At 34.5% G+C, this 16634-nt stretch overlaps 1 protein-coding gene and 1 long non-coding RNA gene across 2 annotated transcripts in view; one reads left to right on the top strand and one right to left on the bottom strand.

Annotated features, from left to right (window-relative positions):
• The window catches only part of EFCAB3 (EF-hand calcium binding domain 3), a 205631-nt gene that overhangs the window by 103443 nt on the left and 85554 nt on the right, over positions 1–16634 (top strand). The window contains exons 34-38 of the mRNA XM_074260947.1: positions 1344–1445; positions 9627–9680; positions 10385–10489; positions 12518–12571; positions 15355–15456. Of these exons, the coding sequence (XP_074117048.1) occupies positions 1344–1445; positions 9627–9680; positions 10385–10489; positions 12518–12571; positions 15355–15456 (417 nt within the window). The remainder of the gene's footprint in view (positions 1–1343; positions 1446–9626; positions 9681–10384; positions 10490–12517; positions 12572–15354; positions 15457–16634) is intronic.
• The window catches only part of LOC141538924 (uncharacterized), a 150113-nt gene that overhangs the window by 69197 nt on the left and 64282 nt on the right, over positions 1–16634 (bottom strand). The gene's annotated exons all lie outside the window — the stretch shown is intronic.

Raw genomic sequence — 16634 nt, 5'->3', positions numbered from 1 at the left:
GGGGCACTTACTAGCTCTGTGGAGCAAGTTACTGTTTAGCAGGCTCCTAAACAGTATATATAAAGATAATTTGTTGACAGAGAAAATCAACTTGCATGCATTTATTAGTTGCCTATTAGATCTGTGCTAAGCGCTGGAGAAACAAAGACAAAAACAATGAAGTGGTCCCATCTCGGAAGGAAGTTGCTTTCTCTTGGGAGAAACATATATATGCAGAATAAGTGCAACATAATTTGGGAGGGAGGGCCCTAGCAACGGGGGATCAGGAAAGCCTCCTCATAGAAGGCAGAGATTGTGATTTATCCTGAAGGAAAAGAAAAATTCTGAGGTGGAAGTAAGGAGGAAAAGAATTGGGGGACAGTTAGTAAGATAAGAGAGAGACAAGGAAGGCCGTGTGTGTGAAGAACAGAAACTAGGCAAGGGAAAGATAGATTGGGGCCAGGTCCTAAAATAGAAACAGAAGTTTATGAATTTGATCCAAGACATGATCAGTAGATATATGCTTAAAGAACACTACTTTGGCAACTGTGTGGAAGAAGAATTCAAGGGAAAAGGATTATTGAAGCAGGGAGACACTAATTAAGGTGCCATTGTAACATTTCTTCAAGGAATGATGAGCCATGATTTGAACTTAAGGTGTGGTTGTGTCAATAGAGAGGAAAGAAGGGAGATTTGAAAGATTTTATGAAAGGAAAATGCCAAGACTCAGGCATTTTTAAGATATGGCATGGGATGCAGGGAGAAAAACTTTGGAGTCCAAGATAACAACTGTGACATTAACACTATTTGTTGTGGATAAATTATGAAATGGTCATCACTATTTAAATACACGTGCAAGCTTCCTAGATTCTCTTCATTTCTTTTCTAGCAAGTCTTGAATTTCCTATGATGTAAAATATTTACTGGCTCTATACTTTTCCTAAGATTGTGACAGACAACATTCTAGATCACTTAGCCATTGGTGAAGTATGGATTGCTTTCAGAAGAATCAAAACAATTAGGATAAAAGCAAAGATAATCAAACCCTACTTATTAGCTACATCCATGCAACTTAAAGCATGACTATTTGGCACTGGTCATCAGATAATTGTCTGATGACCAGTTCACATTCCCTAGTAATCATTCAACCCAAACGTATTTGCCTGAACCAGGAAGAAAAATTTATAATTCTGAACATCTAGGTGACTTTCCATAATTTATATGTAGACTCACCTCAGATAATAACTCTCCTTTCCTTGTTGAATTTGGAGACAATAAGACTCAAATGTTTATATTTCCCATTCTAGAGTCACTAAATATTCCTCATTTTCCCATCTTTCACTGTTCTCATTTTTTGTGAACAGAAAATATTGATGCTCAAAACCTAAAAGACTTGCTGAAGGACATGAGGATCATACTCACAGAAGATGAATTTCAAGATCTCCTGAAAGACCTACCAATTGATGGTAAGTATTCCAGATTACACTGTGCCTATGAGCAGAACCTGGGCTTGTGTGAAAATGTCTGGTATTTTTTTTTGTTTTATTTATTCACTATTTCTCCTCAGTTACTTCCAAAACAAAAATATTTACATTTGGTTTTAAAATTTTTGTGTTCTAGGTTCTCTCCCTTCTCCCTATCAACAATTAAGAAACCAATTGTGCAGTTATATAAAATATTTCCATAAAAGACAAGTTGTGGAAAACCCTCAAAAAAAATAAGTTGAGAGACACGCACAGAGAGACAAAGACAGAAGAGAGAGACAGAGACAGAGACAGGAGACAGGAGAAAGAGAGAGAAGGAGGGAAGGAAGGAGGGAGAGAACGAGAGAGAGAGAGGGAGAGAGAGAGAGAGAGAGAGGAGAAAGGAAGAAAGAGAGGGAGGGAAGGAGAAAGGAAGAAAGGGAGGGAGGGAAGGATAGAGGAAGAGAGAAGGGAGGAAGGGAGAGAGGAAAGAGTGAATGCTTTAATCTATATTCAGAAATAATCAGTTCCTTCTCTGGGCATGGATAAGATTTTTTATCTTATGTCCTTCAGAGTAGTCATTGATGACTGTAGTACTAAGAATAGCAGTCATTCATAGCTGGTCATCCCAGATCATTGCTGTTACTCTGTCTACAGTACATTTCACTTTGCCTGAGTTCATGAAGGACATTCCAGGATTTTTTTTTTGGTCTTGAGAGCATCCTGTTCATCATTTCCCACAGATCAATTATATTCCATCATAAACACACATTACAGTTTGTTGAGCCATTCATTCCCCAATTAATGGGCATCCCTTCAATTTCCAATTTTTTTGCCCTGAGAGTTGCTTTGACTTTTTTGTACAAGTAAATCATTTCTTTTTTGGAATTTTTTTGGTATTTGTGACAAGTAGTAGGTCAAAGAATATGCATGAATTTATAGCCCTTTGGGCACAAATCGTATCATTTGATCATTTGTCAATTGGAGCATGGCTCTTACTTTTTATAAATTTGACCCAGTTCCCTCTATGTTTGAGAAATAAGGCCTTATTAGAGAAGTTTGCTTTGAAATTAGTTTTACAATTACTATTGCTAATTGTATTTCCCCCCATTTATTCTCTGTCTCCTTTCACCTCAACTCTCCTCACAAAGTGTTTTGGCACTGATCAGTCCCTTCCCCAATACATCTTCTCTTTTATCACCTTCACAGGGTAAGATAGTGAGTTTGTATGTTATTTCTTCTTGAGTCAATTCTGATGAGAGTATGTTCCAGTCTTTTCTCCTTTTCTTCCCCCTCTTCCCTTCGACTGTAAAAGCTTTTGCTTTCCTCTTTTTATGGCAGATAAATTCTACTTCTCCCTTTTTCTTTCTCCCAATATAATACTCTTTCATAACATAATTTCATTATTTTATCCCTTCATGTTCAACTCACTTCTGTGCCCTCTGTCTATATATACTCCTTCTAACTGCCATAATAATGAGAAAGTTTTAATGAATTATAAGTATCATATTCCCATGTAGGAATGTAAACAGATAAACCATATTACATACCTTATATATCACTTTCCTAATTTCCTCCTTATGCATCTCTAGAACCCTGTATTTGAAAATCAAATTTTCTATTCAGGGCTGGTCTTTTCATCACAAATGTTTGAATGTATTTCATTGAATGACCACCATTTCTTTTTAAGAATTATACACAGTTTTGCTGGGTAGATGACTTTTGGTTGTAATCCTAGCTCCATTGCTCCAGAATATCACATTCCGAGCTCTAATGTAGAAGCTGCTAAAACCTGTGTTGTTCTGACTGTGACTCTACTATGCTTGAATTATTTCTTTCTAAATGTTTGCAATGTTTTCTCCTTGCTGTGGGAATTCTGGGATTTGGCTGGGAGTTTTCATTTTGGTAATTTTTTTTAGAAGATGATCAGTGGATTCTTTCAATTTCAATTTTATGTTCTGGTTCTAGAATATCAAGATACTTTTCCTTGATAATTTCTTGAACGATTATGTCCAGCTCTTTTTTATTATAACTTTAAGATAGACCAATAATTTTTAAATGATCTCTTCTGAATTCCAGGTCAATTGTTTTCCCAATAAGATATTTTACATTTTTTTGTTTGCGTTATTGTACTTTGATTTCTCATAAAGTCATTAGCTTCCATTTGCTTAATTCTATTTTTTGATAAATTATTTTCCTCAGTGATCTTTTGTACCTCCTTTCCCAAATGGCCAATTTTGTTTTTTAAGGAATTCTTCTCATTAGCTTTTTACATTTCCTTTTGAATTACTCTCAATTCTTTCTCTAATGTTTCCTCTATCTCTCTTATTTGATTTTCCAAATGCCTTTTGAGCTCTTCCTTGATCTGAGCCCAATTCTTATTTTTCTTGAAGGCTCTGGATGTAGGGGCTTTGACTTTATCATCTTCTGACCATGTTTTGATATTCCTTGTCACCATAATAACTTTCAGTAGTCAGAAATTTTTTTGTTGTCTGCTCATTTTCCTAGTCTTTGTGGGAGTAGGGCTCTATTTCCAGGGTGGAGGGTGCATTGTCCCAAGCTTCAGGATTTTTGTGCATTTCTTTTCAGAGATTCTTCAAAAGAGCTGACCACAAGCATTTTTTCCTAATCTGGAGCTGTTAGGAATGCTTTCCCACTGTAGTTGTAAGACCTAGTGTGCTAAATCAAAACAGTTCTGCTTTGCTAATGCTCAGATTTGCAGCTGGGGCCAAGGCTGCTCTAGAATGGCCTGCACTGGGACTGCAACTATATTCCCACCCATTGCCACAGACCATCTCCACTGACCTTCCAAGTCCTTCCTGGTATCCCCAGGCTAAGAGGTCCAAAAGCCGCTAGCACAATTGCTGATTCAGAAGTCCTAACTCGTTGGTCTTAGGGTCCAGACTGGGCCTGGTAGGGCAGAGTCTGTGGCCGAAGGGGTAGGGCTAGATTGCACTAGTGCAACATGGGCTGGGATTACATTACATTTTCTGCTGATCTTCTAAGGTGCCTTCAGCTGGAAAATGTCCTACTCCATCTTTTGGGGTGTTCTGATGCCCTAAAATTTATAGTCATTATTTAAAATAATTTATAGCAGCTTGGGGGACAGGTTGGGCAAGAAAAGAGTTTTTTTCAAGAAAAGAATTGAAGCTATTGGGAATGATGAACAGCAGAAGAAATAGGTTATTTCTTAACAAGTTAGAAAGTATTTATTATGGATATTGAATAATCACTGGATCATCTGTGAACCATAAGATTACTGCTTTATCAAGAAAAATCTCAGAATATAAAAATACAAAAATTTTTGTTATAATATTTTAATTATGATGTTTGATATGACATAAAGAATATATAAAATAATATTAAGTTATGAACAAAACAGTGAGAAAAGACATGGCATATGATAAGCTGGAATTATTTAAACAAGGATTAATAACGAAAATATAAAATAAGCATTAAAAAATACATGGATGGCCATTAAAAAGCAGAACTTTAACCATTCTATATCTATTGGCACAAGAGGAAAACTAATGAGCCCCGTAAGCACCTTAGTCAGGAAATGTTTGACTTACATATCAAGTGAAGAAATATAACATTAATTTTAGATAGTAAACTTGTTAGTAAATTTCAAGGAGAATAATGATGGACATAGATATGAAGAAATATTGTTTCATAAAACATGGTGGAAATGCCCTAAGTTATACCAATTTAAAGAAAACTTTGTATGGAATCCTTCTAATAAGACCTCTAGTCCATTTAAGGATAAATATAAAACAATAAGTAAGAGCATGCAAAGATGTCTAATTATTAGTATAATAAATTATGAAGAGTAGTGAAGATGGAATGCTTGTAACCAAACATCACAATCAAGGATAAGATTATATAGGAGGGATAAAAATGGACATTAAAGAGAACAAAGATAAGAATATATGCTCAATGGAACAAGTAAACAGAGAAAGTATTATTTGTTTTAAAGGAGACATAATTATGATTAAAGAGATCATCTCGAAAGCCTTAGTGCAGTTTTCAGCTTAAATGACAATAAACTATACTAAGACTTTTGGGATACTTATGAAGGGATCTGAAATAGAGGGAAGATATTAAAAATATATATCTTATTGATAAATTTAATAATAACAATAATAATAAACAGATGACTGAGAAAACATCAATAGTCACTGACCTATGCCTACTGTTCCACCAACAAAAAATTGTTATATGAACCATATATAATCAACCTTTCTTGAGAGTTTAGTAAGGATCAAATAGGTATTTGCAAAAGATGGCCAGCAATGGCCACATCTTTGTCATTTTGTAGTTGACAGATGCAGAGAATAAAAGATCCCATTTAAATTACTGCTTGACAATTATGAAAAAGCATCTCTTTTCCAACAAAGCTCTCCTGTCCATGTGTAAAAATCAGTTTAGGTTCCCTGAAAGATACAACAGAAACAACCCTTTTCAATGCTCATAATCATAAATATAAAGAAAAACATTTTTCCTGTTGAACCATTTTAATAATGTCCAACTCTCCAGGGCCTCATTTAGGATTTTCTAGGCAAAGAAACCGGAGTGAACTGTCATTTGATTCTCCATCCCATTTTACATGACTGAGACAAACAACATTACACTACTTGCCCAGTGTCACACACCTAATTGTCTGAGGCCAGATTTGAACTCAGGTTTTCCTTACTCCATGACTCACATGCCCTGTTCACTACACTACACATCTAAAATAAAGATCTATAAGTGAAGACATTCACCACTGTGATAAAGGAAATATCATGGAGAGTCCAAAGTAAATTGAGTTTTTTGGTGAATAGTGAAGTCCTCTAGGGGGTCCTCTTTGGAGATGAAATTTTGCTAGTTGCATCAAAAATTGAACATTGCAGAGTCTCTTGGGAGAGCTCTATAACCACTCAAGAATTTTTGTAAACACTCCACAAAGGAAAGACCACGTAGAGGAAGAATTTCTATTATACAAATCATGACATGTCTTTATATCACAAACTGAAGACAGCTTTTGTCACTGAGTAAATGTATCTGGGAGAAAGGACAAAGATGGACTATTTCTTCCCAGAAGGAGATAATAGTAGGCTATATTTTGGCTTTTGGAAATATAAAACTCCATTAATTACACCAAGTTTCCTTTGAAAACAAAGGTCCATTTTTAATACAAATATTCTGCCAGTGTTATTTTATACTAACACAGACATGGAATATCACACTTCCCAAGATTTAAAAATGAATTTCACATACAGGTGAACAGAAAGATGCTTTGTAGTTATTACCAAACTACAACACATAACCAATGAGAAACTAGGAAGAACAGGAGTTAAATATGGTTATCACAGGGTAAAGATGAGGGATTAACAAGCAGATAATGAGAGTGCTCCACTGCTCGCCTGATAATAACAGTACAGGGCAAGGAAACCTCCCAGCAAGTTAGGTGGTAGCCTTATGGCAAGCTTCAGGAAGGACATGGACAAAAGCCACATGATATACAGATGTGGATGGTTTGCTAATATATATAGAACTAGAAGGGTCCTTAAAGGTCATCAGGTCAAACCTTTTCATTTGGTTGATAATAAAACTGAGACTCAGCGAAGTTGAGGGATTTGTCTAAAGTTACACAATTATTTATCATATGATTTATTTAATTTAATTTAAACTCAGATTTCAGACTTCAAGTTTAGCACTCTGCCTTCTGCATCTTTTCAAAGGACTCCCAAACAGATCTATTTGACTATGAGGGAACCTCTCTATGTCAGCTTTTCTGTTTGAAAGTATGCATTTTATTTGGCAAAAAATTTTTTTTAAAAATTTTTAAATGGAACTGTCCTAGGATGAGAACTAGATAGCTGTTCCAAATAACATAGGGATAAAGCAAGGATGTCAGTAGTCACCTCTATTATTTGATGTAATTCCACCTATTGTAGCAATAAATAAATAAATAAATAAACTGAAGAGCTACAAGTAAAAGAAAAAAAATTAGCTTTTATACAATAAGAAAATTTATTTAGAGGAAACTAACAAACTAAAAACAATTTTAAAATTTTAAACTGCAGCAAAATAGAAAAACATAAATTAAAACCATGCAAATTTCCAAACTTTCTATGTGTTACTAACAACATGAAGAAAGAAAACTTTAAAATAGGTAAAATAACTACACAAATGCAATATTTTGAAGTCTAGCTTCTGAGATTGAAAAAGAAATTTTATGCATACAAGAATGTTTGTGGCATCCCTCTTTGTAGTGGCCAGAAACTGGAAACTACGTGGATAGCCATCAATTGGAGATTGGCTGAATAAATTGTGGTATGTGAATATTATGGAATATTATTGTTCTGTAATAAATGACCAACAGGATGATTTCAGAAAGGCCTGGAGAGACTTACATGAACTGATGCTGAGGGAAATGAGCAGGACCAGGAGATCATTATATACCTCAACAACAATACTATATGACGATCAATTCTGATGGATGCAGCCATTTTCAGCAATTGAGATGAACCAAATCAGTTCCAATAGAGCAGTAATGAATTGAACCAACTACACCCAGCCAAAGGACTCTGGGAGATGACTATGAACCACTACATAGAATTTCTAATCCCTCTATTTTTGTCCGCCTGCATTTTGGATTTGCTTCACAGGCTAATTGTGCACTATTTCAAAGTCTGATTCTTTTTGTACAGCAAAATAACTGTTTGGACATGAATACATATATTGTATTTAATTTATACTTTAACATATTTAATATATATTGGTCAACCTGCCATTGGGGGAGGGGGAGGGAAGGAGGGGAAAAATTAGAACAAAAGGTTTAGCAATTGTCAGTGTTGTAAAATTACCCATGCATATATATGGTAAATAAAAACTATTAAAAAAAAGAAATTATATGCACACAAATATAAAAATACCCTTAATTTTTAAAAAAAGATACACTTAATAGGTATGAATTGCTCATATTTGGGTCCTGTCCACATAATAAAAAGATGAGGTAATATTAGCTAAATTAATATACTTATTCAGAAAAATTTGAGAGGTCCAAAGAAGACAAATATTTTAGTTAACTCTTGGTGAAGCTAAGAATTAATCCAACATTCTGAAAAGCAATTTGAGCTTATAGCAATAAAATAAACTTTTTACATCCTTTGACTCAGCTATACAATGCTAGTTTGTTTTATGTCCTTAAAGAAATTTTTAAAAACACATACTGGACCCATAAGTAGAAAAAATTGTGTAGCAGCACTTTTTGTTATAGCAAATAAATGGAAACGCAAAAGGTGTGTATCAACTGAGGGAACAGCTAAGGAAATTATAATATATAAATGCAACAGAATATTATTACACCCTAAGAAAAAGCACAAAGGATAGGTTCAGAGAAACAAAGATAGACATTTATGAACTGAAGCTGAGAAATGAGCAGAACCAAGAAAAATTTATAAAATAATTACTTCAAAAAGAAAAGCAACTTTGAAAGACTTAAGATTAATATAATGGGCTCTGACTTTAAAAGACTGGTAATGAAACTTAATATTCATCACTTGCCAGAGAAGTTATAGAATAGAGGGGAAGAACAAGACAAAAATTTTCACACATGACTGGTGTATGGATATATTTTTATATATTATATTTTTATTTTTATGACCTGGGGTTCTCTTTAGGGGCCTCTAAATGATGCAATGGATAGATTGCCAGGCTAGAATCAATAAGGCACATCTTCCTTACTTAAAATTTGGCCTTAGACACTGATGAGATAGGTGATGCTGGACAATTCACCTAAGTGCTCTTACATCAATTTCCTCATTTGTAAAATGAGCTGGAGACAGAAAGAGCAAAACACTTCTTTATCAAGAAAACCTCATATTGGGTCATTAATAGTAGCATTGAAAATTTCAAGCAAAAAGATAATCAAGTCAAGACTTTGTGTAGTAGTTTGAATCAAATCTCTTTGAATCAAAAAACTTCTTTGAAATAAATCTTCCATTCACTATAATGAATAGTGTTGTCAGAGGATGGATTTGTCCTCTTGAGAGCTCTTCTTTTTTCATTCCCATTTGGTGGAGCAAAGAAGGAATACAACAGTCTATACAGGCTGAGTTTAAAAAATGATTAACTGTGTGCTATTATTTTAATTCTATTTTACTTTCTCTGTGACCTGAATTGCACTTTCTCTTGTAGCCAATGGAAAAGTGAATCTGAAAGATTTAATGAATGCTCTACAGAATCTAAAAGGTGAGTGGAAAAGTGTGTTTTTGTTCTCAGTGATTATGTGAATTCTCTTATTCTTGAAATTTTCTGATTTAGTATTCCTCTGTCATGATTTCCAGGTTTTTATGTACAGCCACCCTGGAGGAATTTACCAAATCCTATTACTGTACAAAATTTCAAAGATCTTGGCCAAAATATGTACATTAGCTGTCTGCTTTCAGAATTCATTAGCCCTGACCAATTCATTCCTTACTGTATACTACGGAGGCTTCTCTCAAAATATTTGCCAGAGTCTCTTGGACCAGTATCACAGAAACATATCATCTTCCAAATTCTTCCAATTAGTCTCCATGTGTGTCCTTAGAAATTTGAATTATCTCAAACTCAAATTAGGAATGACGAATCCAGTTTTGAAATTCATATAATGATTAAATTTACATATGTAGGCTTTATACAATCTGTTAGTATTGGGCATAATTCCATATTTTTCTAATTTATCTCAATTATCACATTAGATTGTGAACTCCTTGAGGGCAGAGACTATTGATTTTGATTTTCCTTTTATTACCAGGACTTTAAGACATTACCTCACATGCATTAATCTCTTAAAGAAATGCTTGATGACTTGACTTGGTTTTGAATTTCTATGCTTTAGTACAGTGTCTAACATAAAAAGGACTTAATAAGTGCTTTATTGATTACATTATTCAATTTTCTTATTTCTGAAGGAGGGAAAATTAACATTGACAATCTGGGTGAAGTTCTGGGAGAGATGGGAATCCAGCTCACAGATAAAGAAATGGAAGAACTATTGAGTAACCAACCAGTTGATGGTAAGCATTTAATCACTTTCTTGTGTAAGTCTGAACAAGTCATTTCTCCTCAATTAACCTCTCTTTTCTTATCTGTAAAATGGAAATATGGTAATAATTCCTGCTAGATAATGTTGTTCTGAGAATCAAATTAGAATATATATACTTATATATGTTACATATATACATATATGTATAGTATTGAAAACTAAAAGTATTATGTAAATATCAGCTATTATTATTATTTCAAATGATCCCTGTTTTCACAGTCTGAATAGACTGAGCTGACTTGTAATCTAAGTATGTGTATATCTTATCCTCTTTTTTGGCCAAAATAAGAAAAAAATCATCTAGCATGCAACTCCACTTTCTAAAGATGATCCCTTATCTACTTAGCTTCAATGATCTTAGAAAGGAAGCAACTGATGATTTGCTAGTAGAGTGTTTTAAAAGTTTGATTTCATAATGGTTATGGAAGTTATGTATGCTATAAACTTCCTAAAAGTAGGCCTGCATTTTAAAAGACTAACCAGAGCCTCCAACTGGGCCAAAATTCATAATTACAGTAAATATAGATATAAATTTTGATATATATGTATATGTTTGTATAAAATGTATAAGTATATATTTACATATATACATATACATAGTGTTTGTGAATGGGGTCCTACACTTGACAAAGGATATGAATTGTCAATACTTTAGGAACCCATGACCTTTCAATGTATTCCCTCTATCAACACATTTGTAAACCTTCTCTCATATCTTAAGCTGCCTTTGAGAGTCATTGGAGCTCCCCAAAACAAAAGTGAATACTATGTCTAAATTAAATTGACACATGCAAATACACACTGTGGGTTGAGAAATACAGAGAGATTGTAGAAGTCTTAGCAATTGACTAGATGTGAGGAGGAGAGGGATAAGGAAAGAGTTGAAGAGTATTTAGAGTATATACAACTGTTAATGATTCCTGTAGCAAAGATCTCACAGGGTTATTATTGTAAGGATTGATTATTCTTTATCACATATTTGACTTGAGCATAAACTTCCCCTCTAGTTCAGTACTTTGGTTTCTGGGCTTTTAAGAAAGTTATCCTTCTAAATGGAAATGTTGTTCTACTGAGGCCATACACAGTGCCACCTGAATTGTTTAATTGCTATTTAAGCATAATATTTTTATAATAAAATTATATATTTGTTTCCTCATAGACAATGTCTTATACTTAACCAATTAGAGAAAGCAAAGATATATAAAATGTTAACCACAAACAAGATTGTGCTCAGAACATTGAAAAAAAAACTAGCTCTTCTTTTCCTTGTACTATTTTTTAAGGCTGTTTCTTAATTCATAGTATTATGTCACATCTGTGTTGGGAAGCGACACAGACATGGCCTAATCTAAATAGTCCCTTCATTTTATATGAAGGAGAAAATGAAGGTCAAGAGATAGAAAATGGCCAGTTCCATCTAACTGCCAAAGTGTCCCAAACCTCAAATGCCTAAATAAAATGTCCTATTAGAAGTTTCTTCTGACATTCAGTAGCACAGAGAAGAGAAGATCCCTGAATGAGTATGAAGTATTTTAAAGGTATAGTATGTATAGGTCTAGATGCAGGGTCAGGGAGACCTGAGGTCAGAGCCTTAGACAATGAACTAGCTGTGTCACTTAGACAAGTCATTTAACCTCTCTGAGACTCAGCATCCACATCTGTAAAATGGATATGATAACAACAGTCACTCAGGATTGTAGTGAATATAAAATGAGTCAGTCTTTGAAAAGCATTTAGAAACCTCTAAAGCCTTATATAAATGTCAACCATTACTATTATTATTATCATCAATTTACAGATTTAAAACTTTTTTCATTTCTTAACTATTTTAAAGAAACATCTAAAGACAATAGGATAAAATTCCAAGGTGATTGATTGAGTTCAGAGAAAAATATTAAATTCCTCTGGCTTATTTCATAATTTCAGAAAGCAATGTAATATAATTTTTGTGAGGTTCTACATCCCCAAGTCTCTGTCTCACTTTCACTTTATTTTACAGCTGATGGGAATGTTGCTGTCAATGAAGTTATGAATAAGGTGAAATATATTGAAGGTGAGTGAGAAGTTATAATGAGAAGGTAAGTGAACATCAACATCACATTCAGAAAAACCTATGAAAGGAAGCACAGCATAGTGGGGCAGTTACTAGCTGTGTGGGGCAAGTTACTTTCCCTTGCAGGCAGGCTCCTAAAGATAATTTGTTGACCTGCACTGACAGAGAAAATCAACTTGCATGCATTTATTAGTTGCCTATTAAATCTGTGCTAGGCATTGGAGAAACAAAGGTAAAAACAATGAAGTGGTCCCATCTCCGAAGGAAGTTGCTTTCTTTTGGGAGAAACATATATATGAAGAATAAGTACAATATAATTTGGGAGGGAGGGCACACTAAGGTGTAGAGGTCCAGGAGATAAGAATCCATCTCAGGTTTTAAAACTTACAGTAACGTGGCTCATGGATTTCCCTTCCCATTTACTATACCAGAGACAGACCTACTTTATACACTGATAAAGATCCTCTGACTGTGAATTAAAATGCAAACTCAGCTATATAATACATCAAAGACATACCTTTGAACTTAGGACAGGAAAAGTAGCCCACAGTGGAGAGTAAAGGCATTTGGGAGAAATGTACTTGAGAACATGGGTATGATAATTTTGCTCCGATATGTGTATTACAACTATTTACATTTCTGTTGAAGTGGCCAAAATCTGGAGTTAATCATTTACATCTCAGTAGGTTGGGCTTGTTAGAAAAGATACAGAATACCGAAGAGAATACTCTTTATATTGGCTTTATAAGCATTAGAATCATTTTATATATATATATATATATATATATGTGTGTGAAACCAATAAATTTGAAGATTTCATAAGAAAGTCTTTCACCTATCTCCCTAATTTTCATAACCCTTATCACTACTGGAGCAGGATGTCAATAATCAGGAAAACCTCTTCATAAGAAACAGATTGTGGTTTACTATGAAGGAAAATAAAGATTCTGAGATGGAAGTAAGGAAGGAGAGAATGGGGGGCAGCTAGTAAGATAGTAGAGAGACATGGAAGGCCAGTTGTGAGGAACAGAAGCTAAGTAAGGGAAAAATAGATTGGGACCAGGTTCTAAAATACATTGAGATTACAAGTGTATGTATTTGATCCAGGAGAAATAAGAAACCAGGGAAGTTTACTGAGTGACACAATATGCTTAAAGAACACTACTTCAGCAACTATGTGGAGGAGGAATTCAAGGAGGGAAGGACAATTGGGGCAGGGAGACAACAATTAAGGTGCCATTGTAACATCTCTTCAAGGGATGATGTACCATGACTAGAACTTAAGGTTGGTTTTGTGAATAAAGAGGAAAGAGGGTAGATTTGAAAGGCTTTATGGAGAAAAAAAAAATTCAGGCATTTTTTTAGATATGGCATGGGATGAAGGTGATGAGATTAGATTCAGGGAACCAAATGATGAGATTAGGATTCCTGGTAGTCAAGGAGTTAAATGATGAAGTTAGTGGCAATTTTGAGATTCAGGGAAGCAAATGAAGAGGTTTGGCTCCCCTAAACTCCCTTGTGATGGTGCAGAGATCCTTCATAAAGAAATTTACAAACCCGAAAAACTAGACTGATAAAAAGAAGTTTATTATTGGCATTGGGAAGTCAGCCTTTGCTGTGCATGAATAGAAAGGCTGAATTCCTTAGTGGCAAGGTACTCACAGAGAAGTAAAGTTTCTAGTAGTGAGATCCCAACAGAGAGATATAAAGTCTTGTTAGGGAAATAGGTGAGGGAGATAAAGAGAGGGTAACATTGAAAAAGAATATCATTCCAGCGGGCAGAAGTTTCCTTGGCATAGCATGGAATGTTAGGTCTTCTGCAAGGACTGGGTTTAAAATTTCCATTTTTATAATAGAAGCCATTGGCTACAAGCCAAGGCCTGCTCCAGATGTGGACTGGTGGGTGGAGTTTGAGCGGAAATATTGAATAGAAAATCTTAGAATCGAATGGGTGTTTCTCCAATTCAATGAGGTTAGAATCTCCAACTCTGGACTCAGCTAGCCCCACCTAGATAATAGAATGAAGCTGTTTGTCCTCGGGCAGGGTCTTTACAGAGGCAGGATTTAAGAGGCAGAGAATATGTCCTTCAAGAAGTTTTCAGAGAGTTTCAGGTTCCCGGTCACTACAGAGGCAGGATTTAAAGAGAATCTGTCCTTCAAGGAGTTTTCAGAGAGTTTCGGGGTCCCTTTGTTACAGGGAAAAAGACTCAGAAGTCCTGGATAACAACTCTGACATTAATTCCATCTGTTGTGGATGAATTATGAAATGGTCATCACTCTATTTAAATACACTTGTAAGCTTCTTAGATTCACTTCTGTTTCTTTTGTAACAAATTTCCTATAATGTAACATTTCCTGGATTTACTTTTCCTAAGATTGAGACAGACAACATCCTAAGTCTCCAAATCAGTGGTGAAGTATGGGATTACATGCATAAAAATCAAAACAATTGGGATAAAGGCAAAGAAAATCAAACTCTATTTATTATCTATATCCATGCAACTTAAAGCATCACTATTTGGCACTGTTCACTCACTAGACAACTGTCTGATAACCATTTCATTCTTCAGTATAAGCTTCTTCAATCAAATGTAACCAGAAAGGAAAACTTCTAATTCTGAAGGCCTAAGTGATTTCTATAATTTATATGTACATATTATATATGTATATATATATAACAACTCTTCTCTTGTTGAATTTGGAGATGATGAGGTCTCTCACTCTTGAGACACTATATATTCCTTACATTCCTGTCTTTCACCATTTTCATCTTTTGTAAACAGAAAATATTGATGCTCACAACCTAAAAGACTTTCTGAAGGACATAGGGATCATACTCACAGAGGATGAATATGAAGATCTCCTGAAAGACCTGCCAATTGATGGTAAGTATTCCAGATTACATTAAGGCTATGAGGGGAACTTGTGCTTGATTGTGTGAAAATGTCTGATACTTTCTAAAGAAAGATGCCTCAGTCTACTCCCTAGAATTCTTCAGTGTCAGGGTAAGCATAAAGGATAATCAGTGGAAGATTAGACCATTTTAGCATCTAGGAAACCTAAGGAATGATAATGAACTTGTAAAGTTTCACAGATACCTACAGAAATACAAATAGTATTTCCCTGTGCTATATTAGATTCTGGGAAGACAAATCTAAACTGTTGCTCTGGTCAATCTAGAAATAATTGGTAATGGTTTCCTTTAGATTTGGGAATTCACACTATTTCACAGTTTCCCTACACTTTGCATGGACTATTGTTAAAAGGACTCCTCACATCACTCCAAAGAAGTGGGATGTCATGGAAAGGAGAACTAGATTGGGAATCGAGGACTGAAATGTAAATATAAGCTGTTACTTCCATAGTTAGGATCTGAAGAATTTTTGCTTCCCTTCTAACTTAGAGAAAGTAAGCATTTTTAAAATGGGCATTTTTGAGTAAGTGAAATCAAAAGTAATAGGCTCTTGAAATATCCTGATGGTGCTATGGATAAAATGCTGTGTGTAGTATCAGGAAAAATAGGCTTTGACTGACTACATAACTCTAGGAAAGTTTCTTAAACTCTGATTGCCCCAGTTTCTTCACTGGGAAATGAAAATGATACTATCCGCCTCACAGGTAATTTTGAGAGACAAAATGAATTTGTAAATCACTTTGCAACTAGATGAAAACAATAGTCATACTGTTAAATAGCTTGAAAATGCAAAGGAGAAACTGGTTGAGATGGTCTTATCACATCAAAAGGCAACAAGAAACATAATTTCATGGGATATTTGGTCATCACATTGTAGAATGAAGGCTAAATATTCACAATAAAGGAAAGAAACACACCAGATATTTCTAGATTATGTAGAAGCTTTTTGCATTCATAGTTTCTTCAAAATAACTGAAGCTATTGAGATTGGTGAACACTAAAAGAAATGGATTATTTCTTAAAAGTAAGAAAGTATTTATTATGGATGTTGAGTAGTCACTGGATTGGATGTGAACCATAAAATCACTGCTTTGTCAAGAAAAATATCATTTTGTTATATTTTGGACATGATGTTTGATATGATATATA

Source organism: Sminthopsis crassicaudata, chromosome 4 (genome assembly GCF_048593235.1).
Source record: "Sminthopsis crassicaudata isolate SCR6 chromosome 4, ASM4859323v1, whole genome shotgun sequence".
Lineage (NCBI taxonomy): Eukaryota > Metazoa > Chordata > Mammalia > Dasyuromorphia > Dasyuridae > Sminthopsis > Sminthopsis crassicaudata.
This window is presented reverse-complemented; position numbering and strand designations above follow the sequence as displayed.